At 43.4% G+C, this 12,466-nt stretch overlaps 1 protein-coding gene across 1 annotated transcript in view; it reads right to left on the reverse strand.

Moving 5' to 3' along the window:
- The window catches only part of LOC120552734 (nebulette-like), an 82,568-nt gene that overhangs the window by 14,641 nt on the left and 55,461 nt on the right, over nucleotides 1–12,466 (reverse strand). Inside the window, exons 27-33 of the mRNA XM_039790962.1 lie at nucleotides 10,314–10,424; nucleotides 9,905–10,015; nucleotides 7,284–7,394; nucleotides 6,500–6,610; nucleotides 5,283–5,387; nucleotides 3,617–3,727; nucleotides 1,416–1,523 (exon numbers count right to left, since the gene is read on the reverse strand). Of these exons, the coding sequence (XP_039646896.1) occupies nucleotides 1,416–1,523; nucleotides 3,617–3,727; nucleotides 5,283–5,387; nucleotides 6,500–6,610; nucleotides 7,284–7,394; nucleotides 9,905–10,015; nucleotides 10,314–10,424 (768 nt within the window). The remainder of the gene's footprint in view (nucleotides 1–1,415; nucleotides 1,524–3,616; nucleotides 3,728–5,282; nucleotides 5,388–6,499; nucleotides 6,611–7,283; nucleotides 7,395–9,904; nucleotides 10,016–10,313; nucleotides 10,425–12,466) is intronic.

Genomic DNA, 12,466 nt, shown 5'->3' on the forward strand with positions numbered 1-12,466 from the left:
TTTTCTTCAGCAGGGACAGGGAAGATGGTTAAAATTGATGGGAAGATGGATGGAGCCAAATACAGGACCATTCTGGAAGAAAACCTGATGGAGTCTGCAAAAGACCTGAGACTGGGACGGAGATTTGTCTTCCGGCAAGACAATGATCCAAAACATAAAGCAAAATCTACAATGGAATGGTTCACAAATAAACATATCCAGGTGTTAGAATGGCCAAGTCAAAGTCCAGACCTGAATCCAATCGAGAATCTGTGGAAAGAACTGAAAACTGCTGTTCACAAACGCTCTCCATCCAACCTCACTGAGCTCGAGCTGTTTTGCAAGGAGGAATGGGCAAAAATGTCAGTCTCTCGATGTGCAAAACTGATAGAGACATACCCCGCGGACTTACAGCTGTAATCGCAGCAAAAGGTGGCGCTTACAAAGTATTAATTTAAGGGGGCTGAATAATTTTGCACCAATATTTCAGTTTTTATTTGTTTAAAAGGTTTGAAATATCCAAGAAATTTCGTTCCACTTCATGATTGTGTCCCACTTGTTGTTGATTCTTCACAAAAAATTACAGTTTTATATCTTTATGTTTGAGGCCTGAAATGTGGCAAAAGGTCGAAAAGTTCAAGGGGCGGGAATACTTTCAGCAAGGCACTGTATATATATATATATATATATATATATATATATATAGTATCTCAACATATAGTGTAAATAACCCAAAAGTTTGGACACACCTTCTCATTCAATGGCATTCCTTTTTATTTTCATGACTATTTACATTGTAGATTCTCACTGAAGGCATCAAACTGAATGAACACATATGGAATTATGTACTTAACAAAAAAGTGTGAAATAACTGAAAACATGTCTTATATTTTAGATTCTTCAAAGTAGCCACCCTTTGCTTTTTATTAATAAGGGAAAAAAATTCCACTAATTATCCCTGACAAAGCACACCTGTGAAGGTAAAACCATTTCAGGTGACTACCTCATGAAGCTCATTGAGAGAACACCAAGGGTTTGCAGAGTTATCAAAAAAAGCAAAGGGTGGCTACTTTGAAGAATCTAAAATATAAGACATGTTTTCAGTTATTTCACACTTTTTTGTTAAGTACATAATTCCATATGTGTTCATTCATAGTTTTGATGCCTTCAGTGAGAATCTACAATGTAAATAGTCATGAAAATAAAGAAACACATTGAATGAGAAGGTGTGTCCAAACTTTTGGCCTGTACTGTATAATATATTCTGATCATACTACTGTTTTTCTATGTTTTCACTGCTTCACAAAGCTCTAAAAAGAAACAGCGCCTAGTCTTCATCCTGCTGTCATCCTACTTCATCCTTCAAAGCGAAGAAGCGACATCAGGTCCTGTTCTATTTGATCCAAGCTTTGAAATAGTCCATTAACAGCTGTTACCTGGCTGTGGGTCTCAGCCATCTCCTTCACAAACTGAGTCTCCAGAGTCTCCGGCAGCAGAGAGAACAACGGGGCGGCCAGATCCTCTCGCTCCTTCTGGTACTTCGTCTAAACGGGAGAGAAAAGAACCACACAACGTTCAGAGAGGAAACTACACTGAAAGGATATCACTAATAATAGTTCAGGGTACACCATATCTGCGATAATTCTCGATGATATGGAAAATACTTCTACTTGTTACTCATTTCCAAAACATTCAATTGCAACACAATATAGTTTAGTGCACATCTAAACAGTTGCTAAATTAACAGGCAATTACGTCAACAAGTGGGAATATTGAACTCCCAATAACAAGAAAATGGGAGAGAGAACTGAGCAATTCATTGGGAGACAGTTTAGGACAACATTTTCCATTGTTCCAAGAACCCAAATCCAGTATATCCACTTCAACATATGTCGTAGGACATACTGGACTCCTCCGAAGAGATACGTCTCTGAAATCATTCCTACTCCCTGTTGCACGTTCTGTCAACCTGAACAAACTGGAACTTTCCTGAACAGGTGCATGAGTTCTGGAATAAAACTACATCAGTAATATCTGATGGGATAGGATGTCGACTTCCTACTGACCCGATTGTCTTGTTACTTAAAACCTTTGTGTTGACTGCGGGTCAAATTGACCCGTTTTCAATTTTTGTTTTATATCATAAAATATGGGACGTAGAAATAAGCTCTGAAAATGTGTAGAAGAAAAATTTTACAATTTAAAACGTTGGAAAAAGCAAAAACAAACTGTGAAAAAAATGTGGCAAAAACGTAGAAAAAAATTCAAATTACACCTGCTTGGGAGTTAGAAGAAAATTTGGCTAGCCGGCTCAACCGCAACCAAGAAAACGATAGCTCAGCGCTGGCTCCCCCCCTCCCCCCTCCCCACTCGCTTTGTATAAAACAGTGGTTGGTGTATTTTCTAGACATAGTTATGCTGGAGCTCTTTACTGCAAGGATTACCAAAGCCAAGTCATCTACTATAGACCTGTGGAAAGGTGCAGCAGCACAGGTATCAGTCCTAATGACCTCAGCATCACAAGAACTAGAGGAGAGGGACTAGGCAAGGTGGGATCTCGGCTTATTTGTTTAGTTTTCCTCAAGACCGCAGAGGGTGGGGGGTGGGAGAGGGTTTTTGTTCTTGTTCAATGTATGTTCTGTATGTTGTAAAAATCTAAAAACCAATAAAAAATTGACCTAAAAAAAAAGTTGGAATTTTGGGGATATTATCCCGATATGAAATTCTTCATATGATATAGTTTTTTTCAACCTGGACCCTATTGTCCTATGTTTTTGTGTCTAAGTGACTCATTAGTGTAAACGCTGTAATCGGCAGCTATAGACCGGGCTGCAATGTAACCCTACGGGGCAAATGTGCATCGTCACTTTGGTCCACTAAAAGTGCTTTTTGTTGCCGCTGACAGACTCAGATTAATATTCTCAGTGTCTGACGACATTATGGAAAGGATCCCTACAGAGATAGACCTTTAAAATCCTCTTTGAGACCTTTCTGTTTAACCAGAAACAGCTCTGAAGTCGCTAGCTCTAAACCCACCAGACTCCATTTAAAAAAGCTATAATTTTAGCGTGTATAGAGCCAACATATCTTCACATGTAAATCAGTAAACTGTGTGTTTATTTCAACCAAAACTAGAGTTGTGATGGTTGGAGAAGAGGAAAGACGACCCAAAAAGGCTTTTCATAGTTTTATTTTGTTTCTGTTGACTTTGAATGAAGTGTGTTTTACGATGCTAAAATCACTGATTATTTACATGGAGTCTGGTGGGTTTAGCGAACGCAATTTCACGGATGTTTTTATGTTTAAAAAAAGGATTTTTCTCTTTAACAGAAAGGTCTACCTCCTTAGAAATCCTTTCCATAATGTTATCAGACACTTAGAATAATAATCTGAGTCTGTCAGCGGGCAAAACGAGTACTTTTGTGAAGGTAAATACAAGCTGGACAATTGCCCTGTTAACTTATATACTGTAGCTTGTTTCTCCACTGCCGACTGCAGAGATCTCGCTTAATACTGGACCAATGTCAGAGATTGTTGTTCTCATCAGTCACTGAGACACAAACACATAGGAACATAGGGTCCAGGTTGAAAACAAATGGTAGTTACCCTGTAAAGAAAAACATCTGAGTGTGATCACCTCGCTCTGGATCTCTGACAGCTGTTTGGCGAAAAGCATCTGTGGCGTCTCGGGGAGGAGGTGATAGAGCGAGGAGGACGCTTCCTTCTTATGTCCCTCCTTATACTTCACCTGCGTAATAAAACCAACGCATCAGGAGACAGAAGACACTCAGCAGGCCGACGTTTGAGAATGAACACAAAGTGAATTTCAGAAGCAAACAATTTTCATCTGCAATTTTTTGACAATTATTCTGAAGTTGTATGGCTCCACTTCAGAAGGTTTGGACACGTTTTTTTCAGATGTGTTTCTCAAAAACTTTAACTTTGTGTGCACTCGGCCCTCATTTTCATTTGGGCCCAAGTTTTACATAAAGGTTTGAAATGAAATATTCACTTCAATTTTCAATTTGTTCAATAATGTAATGTTGGTAAATTAACGAGCAGTTTGTTGCATTTTAGCAGAATACTGAAAGCAGCAGAAGTGAGAACACTTTAATATCTGTTTATTTATCACATGTAATACAGTCCTTCCAGAAAAAGAGTTTTTTTGTGATTGTTGCGGGACAAAAATTCTTGATTATGCGGCACATTTTCTTAAAAAATGCGATGGAGTATGCTATATGATATTTATGCAATTTAATGCGATGAAATTGCGGGAACTTGCAAATACTGCGGTTTGATGAAAAAGAGAAAAGAAATGATTCCCCCACCCCCACTCACTTCATAACGTTCCCATGGCAACAGGGGAAAATGGCTGCTCTGGTGTGAAGTAAACGCAACATTTTTCAACTTTCTGCCAAGATATGTTATGGGACTTTTTTCCAACGAAAATGCGGTGGATTATGACATCATGCAAGCCTCGCATATTTTGTGCGGAAATCGGCAATTTATGCGGCGAAATTGCGGCGTATTTGAAAAAATGCGCTGATTTTGAAAAATGCACTGATTATGAAAAATGCACTGATTATGAAAAATGCACTGATTATGAAAAATGCGCTGATTTTGAAAAATGCACTGATTATGAAAAATGCGCTGATTATGAAAAATGCACTGATTATGAAAAATGCACTGATTATGAAAAATGCGCTGATTTTGAAAAATGCACTGATTATGAAAAATGCGCTGATTTTGAAAAATGCACTGATTATGAAAAATGCACTGATTATGAAAAATGCACTGATTATGAAAAATGCGCTGATTTTGAAAAATGCACTGATTATGAAAAATGCACTGATTATGAAAAATGCACTGATTATGAAAAATGCGCTGATTATGAAAAATGCACTGATTATGCGTTGAATCGCGTTTTTCTGGAGGGACTGACTATAGCTTTAAGGCTTTGAAAAATGACTTCTACGTATGTATCTTCTTTTGTCTGCTTTACCTGATTGTATAAACTTGTTATCTGTTGTAATTTCATATTCACTTCAATGTTCAATTTGTTCACTAACGTAATGTTGGTAAATTATTTCCTTTCATTGTTTTTTTTTAATATACATTACAACGAGCAGTTTGTTGTATTTTAGCAGAATACTGAAAGCAGCAGAACTGAGAACACTTTAATATCTGTTTATTTATTGCATGTAATATGGTTATCGCGATGTTCAAAACCATTATGGCATATGTTCCTCCTGTGGTGCAGCCCTGGTCCAGACCAGAGGCTGCCGGGGTAAAGGGTCTGTCACCTGGCTCTGGAGCTCCGTCACCTCCTTGGCCAGCTCGGTCTGGGGGGTTTGAGGAAGGCTGGAGAACAGACTGGACGACTTCTGCACGTCCTCTCTGTACTTCACCTGCAGGGACAGGGACAGAGACAGGGACAGAGACAGGGACAGGGACAGGGACAGGGGCAGGGACAGGGACAGGGGCAAGGGACAGGGACAGGGGCAGGGACAGAGACAGAGACAGAGACAGAGACAGGGACAGGGACAGGGACAGGGGCAGGGACAGGGACAGGGACAGAGACAGAGACAGGGACAGAGACAGGGACAGGGACAAAGGGCAGAGACAGGGGCAGAGACAGGGAGACAGGAACAGGGACAGGGAACAAAGGGAACAGGGGCGGGAACAGAGACAGGGACAGGAACAGGGGACAGGAACAGGAAAAGGACAGAGACGGGGGGGAGGGGCAGGACGAGACAGGGAAAGAGACAGAGACAGGAACAGAGGACGGGGACAGGGCGGGGCAGAGACGAGAGAAAAGGACAGAGGGACAGGACAGGGGACAGGGACAGGGACAGAGACAGGGGCAGAGACAGGGGCAGAGACAGGGAAATTTAGTTTTGAACTCTGTCTGTTCTGCAGCGTTACAAAGACAACACAACATACAGAAAATAAGCATCTCTCAACAAACAGAACAATCTGCCGGATGTCCTTCTTTTCAGAAAATTAGGTGTGTAGAGAGGTTTTAGTACATGTAGTCTCGCATCGCCAGACCTTCCTCCTCCACAGAGCTGCGGAGGAAGGTCTGACTAGTCCACACAGCATTTCTGGATGGGAGTAAAACACGCTCTGGTTTACCGGCATTTCTTTAAACCAATCACAATCGTCGTGGGCGGGGCTAAGCTCCGGACGGAGCCACGGTGTCTCTGCAAAACAGCCTCTGGAAGGAACTTGTTTTGGTGGAACACGTGTACGTTCAAAAGTAGTTTTTAGTCGTGCAACAGAAAACTCAGATTGGACAGATAGTCTAGCTAGCTGTCTGGATTTACCCTGCAGAGATCTGAGGAGCAGTTAACCACAGTCCTCACAAATCAGCCGGAGGTTAGAACGCCAACACAGAGACAGAGGGAGGGGGACGGGACATCCGGCAGCACCGGAGCAATCCCGTAAATGAAACGTCGTCGATATATAGACTATATGGACGTAATCTAAGTTTGTGTGCCAGTTTAAGTGGGATCCGTACCTGGCTCTGGATCTGCGAGGCCTGCTTGGCGTGTTGAGTGTCCAGAGTTTCTGCCATCACAGAGTACAGACAGCTGCCGGCCTCCTGCCTCCTGGACTTCTTATACTTTGTCTGAAAAAACAACAACATTTAAAGACATTTTTACATTTCTTATTTTTTCTAGTTTGAGTTCGCAGAAGGACAAAACATCCCACCTGTGTTTTTTGCTGCATCTGTTCGTGCATGAATGTGTCTTATAATAGCCTGACAAGCCCAGACCCACATCCAGATGTTGAGGTCTGGGAACTCGCCATTGATCAGGGCTCAATCAAAGGGCGGGATAAACGGTTGTCTGTCAAATTCCCTCTGCACGCAATAGGATAGCACTACAACCAACCAGAGCAACGCTAGGTGATAGATTAAACTTTTGCCGTATTCGGTCGGCAAAACTCCGAACCCATCTTCCTTTTTTAAGAATGATTTCAGTGCCGTTCTTTGTTCTTTTCTCAAAGAAAAGCTGAACTCCAATTCTTCCAGAGTCGCGGCCAAAAGCCGATTCCAAAGACCGCTGTTCGCCAGCAGCAGCGGCAGCCATCTTCTTTGTTTTCAAGTAGCAACTCTGCCGTCCTTATGTTAAGCCCCGCCCATCGACTCTATACACGATGTGATTGGCCCGACTAGAGTTTGGTTTTTCCAGCTCGCAAGCCAACGGAGAGTTGCTAGACTGACCCTGGCTGCAGATTACATTTTCTGCCTCTAGGGGGCGTCTAGATTTCACGGCTAGTCTTGTAACGCTTTATCTCACCTCGCTCTGCAGCTCAGAGACAGTTTTGGCAAACTGAGTCTCAGCGGTCTCAGGCAGCTGAGAGTAGAAACTCTGAGAGAGTCTGTTCAGCCCGTCCTCCTTGTACTTGTTCTGTAACCAGAGACAGAAAACAGACAGATTATATTCAGTAATAACACAAGGTTAACCTTAACCATAAAGAGCTCCAGTTTATGTCAAAATCTGACGCGTGTTTAACCCTCCTGTTGTACAGTGGATGGTTCCCTACAATCATTACTCTTCACAAGTAAAATAAAGGATCAGTTCACTACTTTCATTGAATTTGGGTGTTTTATTTAATTTTATAGCATTTGGAAGAAAAAGAAAACAAAAATGACAAATATGTCGGAAAAAGCTTCAAAACTGAGGGGGAATTAAAAAAAAAGTCAAAAGGCGCAGAAAAAGCAACAAAAATGTCAAAAAAGACGACGAAAACGTTGAAAAGAATCGTGACTGTTTTCCCAAGACGGCGCCTGCCTGTATACATGAACGCTACTGTCTTTCTAAACTAGAAATAGAGATTTACTAGCGTTATAAGCTAATTAGCGGTTTGCGCTAAAACTGGTCACATTTGATTAGCATGAAAACAGATCCCAGAGGACGGTCGACTCGGTAACCATCTGATATTAAAACCCCTAGGGTGATTTTACACCGGATTTGTCCTTTAACCGTAGTAACAAGTCGCCCAAATGAACATCGATGCTGTCAACATATCCAGACTGTACTTCTGTTCTTCACAATAAAACGGCATGCTTCAACAACTCCAAACGATGCAGTAAAAGCTCCTTCATTTCCACTTTGAATGTAAAGTTATCTGTATAAAGGAATTGATTGATCGCCCAGGAAAGGCACAGCCAAAAGACCGGAAACTGCGTCCGACAGGATGTGTCCCGTTACGGCCAGTAACCGCAAACGGTGTCCACACATCAACACAGTTACGTTACAACTGTATTTGTACATGTTACAAGAACTGAGAGCTCCGCATAAAAACATTGATAAAGGTAAAGGTACTTTATTGTTACATTGTGTGGCAAACCAGGGGAAACGGCTCAGCCAGTCCGGCACAGGGGGCGGGTACATAGGCTCAGACTGGGGGAAGTGATTGAGGGAGTCTATCTGCCTGTGCAGGTGCTGCAGCCACTTGGCACATGGCACTGGTCACACCTGCAGCCCATCAGGTAATCAGAGGGAAGGTGTTAAGAGAGCCAGCCCAAGGCTGCAGGAAGAGAGGAGACAGTGAGCAGCAAAGGCCCAGGGGAGCAACACTTCAGGAGCCGATGGTCAACGAGGATATGGTCCAGGAAAAGACTAACCTCTCCCTCTGCTTAAATCCTCCCAGGACAACACCTCCTGAAGGCTGACAGACCCCAGATAGGAAGAAACCTAAGTTGCATTTTTTGTACCATTACCCTTTTTCCGAGCTACTTCATTAAAGAACACTTTCTGTTTAAGCCGACTGTCTCTGTTTCCTATGTTCATTGTGAATCTGGCGTTCAAGTCCCCTGGGTTGCCACAATACACATACATGTAGCAAAATTCATTCTCTGCATTGAACCCATCTCTCAAGGGAGCAGTGGGCAGCCAATCACAGCGCCCGGGGACCAACTCCAGATCTGAGCCAGAGCCTTGATCAATGGCACTGACTGGAGAACCTAGTACATGTGTTTTGATGGTGGGGGGAAACCAGAACGCCCGGAGGAAACCCACGCAAACATGGTGGAGAACATACAAACTCCACACAGAAAGGCCCTGAACGACCTGGATTCAAACCCAGAACCTTCTTGCTGTGAGGCCACAGTGCTGACCATTGGGCCACCATGCTGCAAAAAAAAGTCACTCGTTCATAATAGATTAATTCACTCATAACGAGACGCAGCAGCCTGTTCTCCGTCCCATCACAGCGTCCAGAGTCGACTCGTATACCAGTCCTTCCAGAAAAACGCAGAGTTTTATTGTGATTGTTGCGGGGCAAAAATCCTTGATTATGCGGCACGTTTTCTTAAAAAATGCGCTGGAATATGCTCTATGATATTTAAGTTCATGCGATGAAATTGCGGGAACTTGCAAAAACTGCAGTTTGATGAAAAAGAGAAAAAACAGTGATTTACATCACTCATAACGTTCCCATGGCAACAGGGTGAAATGGCTGCTCTTGTGTGAAGTAAACGCAACATTTTTCAACTTTCTGCTAAGATATATTACGGGACTTTTTTGCAACGAAAATGCGGTGGATTATGAAATCGTGCAAAGCCCCGCATATTTTGCGCAGAAATCGGCAATTTATGCGACAAAAGTGCGGCATTTTTTCCAAATATGCCGCACTTTTGTCGCATAAATTGCCGATTCCCGTATAAATATGCGGACTTTGGCTGATTATGCATTGAATTATGCGATCGCATAATCCCGTTTCTCTGGAGGGACTGGTTTATATAACGTTCTCCTGACAGACACGCTGCCTCTGCCATGCCACAGATTCCTGCCATCAATAAAGACGACTGCCAGCGACCATGTTTGTTTAAATAGCACATTAAGTCTGCTTTTAGTTGTAGTTTAAAGTCGATCCAGACGGTTCGCTGTGAGGTTTGAATTTTTTTGGCTCTTACTTGGCTCTGCATGTCGGAGAGTTCTCGGGCAAACTGGGTCTCCAGAGTGTCGGGCAGCTGGTGGTAAACTGGGCACGACAACTCCTTCCTAACAGCCTCTTTATACAGGACCTACAACACACACACAGAGGGGACAAGACCAGGCATTCAAAATAAGACCACTGGTAGGGTTGCATACTTTAGCACCTTGACTACAAGTTCACTCGGTGGTTTCTATGCTGTTAGAGTCAACGTAAATCGTGCAAACAATCGGAGGAATTCAGCCGCTTCTGCTTTCTGAACGGTTGCTGCTCAGCAGAGGACTGTCAGGGTCTGGGATGTGTGTGTTAGTTAGGTGCGTTAGTGTGTTTATTACACCAACGAGGGACAGGCTTTTCTTTCCTTTTTGTCACATGCTTGATGCACGTACCTGACTCTGCAGCTGCGAGGCCTCTTTAGCGTGCTGCGTCTCCAGAGTTTCGGGCAGTCGGTGATACAGAGACGTCTGCGTCTGCTTCCTGCCGGCCTCTTTGTATTTAGCCTGGAAGAACGACGAGGACTCGATCACAAACCCCTCTTTCACCAACACGGGGCGAGTTCCTTATTTTGGTACGTGCAGCGGATTTTGAACCGTTCCAGACCGGTCTCGTGAAATGGCGTGACTATGACACGCCAATTGGTATGCCATTATTGGCGTGTTATCAAGACGCATGCTCACTTTTTAGCGTGATTATCAACGCTGTTTGGCTTCCATTGACTTGCATTACCTTGCGATTGCGTGTGAATTTACACCGTAGTGCAGTGTTTCTCAAATGGGGGTAAGTGTACCCCTAGGGGTACTCTGGAGGACTGCAGGGGGTACGTGTCCCCCTAGGGGTACTTTGGAGGACTGCAGGAGGTACGTGTCCCCCTAGGGGTACTCTGGAGGACTGCAGGAGGTACGTGTCCCCCTAGGGGTACTCTGGAGGACTGCAGGAGGTACGTGTCCCCCTAGGGGTACTCTGGAGGACTGCAGGGGGTGCGTGTCCCCCTAGGGGTACTTTGGAGGACTGCAGGAGGTACGTGTCCCCCTAGGGGTACTCTGGAGGACTGCAGGGGGTACGAGGCCCCCTAAGGGTACTCTGGAGGACTGCAGGAGGTACGTGTCCCCCTAGGGGTACTTTGTAGGACTGCAGGAGGTACAGGTCCCCCTAGGGGTACTCTGGAGGACTGCAGGAGGTACGTGTCCCCCTAGGGGTACTTTGTAGGACTGCAGGAGGTACAGGTCCCCCTAGGGGTACTCTGGAGGACTGCAGGGGGTACGTGACATTTTTTGCAGAATGTAGTTGCTTCTGTCTACTGTTTTTTTTTCTGCTTTTTTTGAAATGTGTCACATATTTGAATTTTTGTCACTTTTGTCACTCTAGTGTTGCCTTCCTTTCGGTTTTTTTTTTTTTTCTTTTTCTTTTTGTACTATTTTCGACCTATTCTTGCCTTACTTCCTTCTTTCTACAGTCTTTTTCCAAGGTTTTATCGTTTTTAAAAAAAAATCGCCTTTTTTCATTAGCATTTAAAGGTTTTCCAGCTTCCAAGGCTGCTGTTTAGTAAATCTATCGCTGACATCGCTGTATTCTTCCTCTTTATATCGACTTTTTTTCTACCAAAAATGATTTGCGCTGGTTAGAGGGGTACATGGCTTAAAAAAACTGTTCAAAGGGGGACATTATTGAAAAAAGCTTGAGAACCACTGATGTAGGGAGTAGTATGAAAGGCCGAAAATCCACGTAGGGAGGTTGGTGGGGGGGGGAGGATGGGTCAAACAACACAGGACTTTCACCCCGGAGATCGTGTCCCGCGTGTCCCGTTTCCTAAACCCAACCATCGCTTATCATCTCGCGATAAAACGCCAAGTGGCGTGTATGTGTACGTCCGCTGTATACAGCGTAGACATACACGCGGATAGCTCAAAACGCGTACAAATTACACGCCACTTGGCTTAAGAAAGTGGGCGTGTATGTTAACACGAAATCATGATGTCATGTAGGGCTGGGCGATATGGAGAAAATCAAATATCACGATATTTTTGACCTAATACCTCGATATCGATACCGCAACGATATTGTAGTGTTGACTACTGGTGCTTTCACAAAATATTTACACAATGAGATGTTAGATAAATAATCATCAGTAATGTGGATATAATGACTAAGTGGGTAAAGGCAAATAATAGAACAGTTACAACAGTCTGGTAAGTTCAGAAAATGACATCACTTTACTGTAATGCAGCCTTTAACACCAGGAAAAGACACTTATGCCATATTATGATATTACGATATCCAAAATCTAAGAGGATATCTAGTGTCATATCACAACATAATATATAATATAAATATGAATATTTTGCCCAGCTCTAATGTCATGTTGACCATTCGGAGCCACAAGAACAAAAACAAATTGGTAAAACTGTTGACCTAAAGTGAGAACCGAAGTGGGCGTGACCCAGCAGAGCGTGCGCCCCCCAATGTAGGCCAAGTCCTTTGCAGCGGCCCGGGTTCGACTCCGACCTGCCGGCCCCTTTGCTGCGTGTCGTCCCCTCTCTTTCTC

This window comes from Perca fluviatilis, chromosome 22, assembly GCF_010015445.1.
Source record: "Perca fluviatilis chromosome 22, GENO_Pfluv_1.0, whole genome shotgun sequence".
In the NCBI taxonomy this organism is placed as follows: domain Eukaryota; kingdom Metazoa; phylum Chordata; class Actinopteri; order Perciformes; family Percidae; genus Perca; species Perca fluviatilis.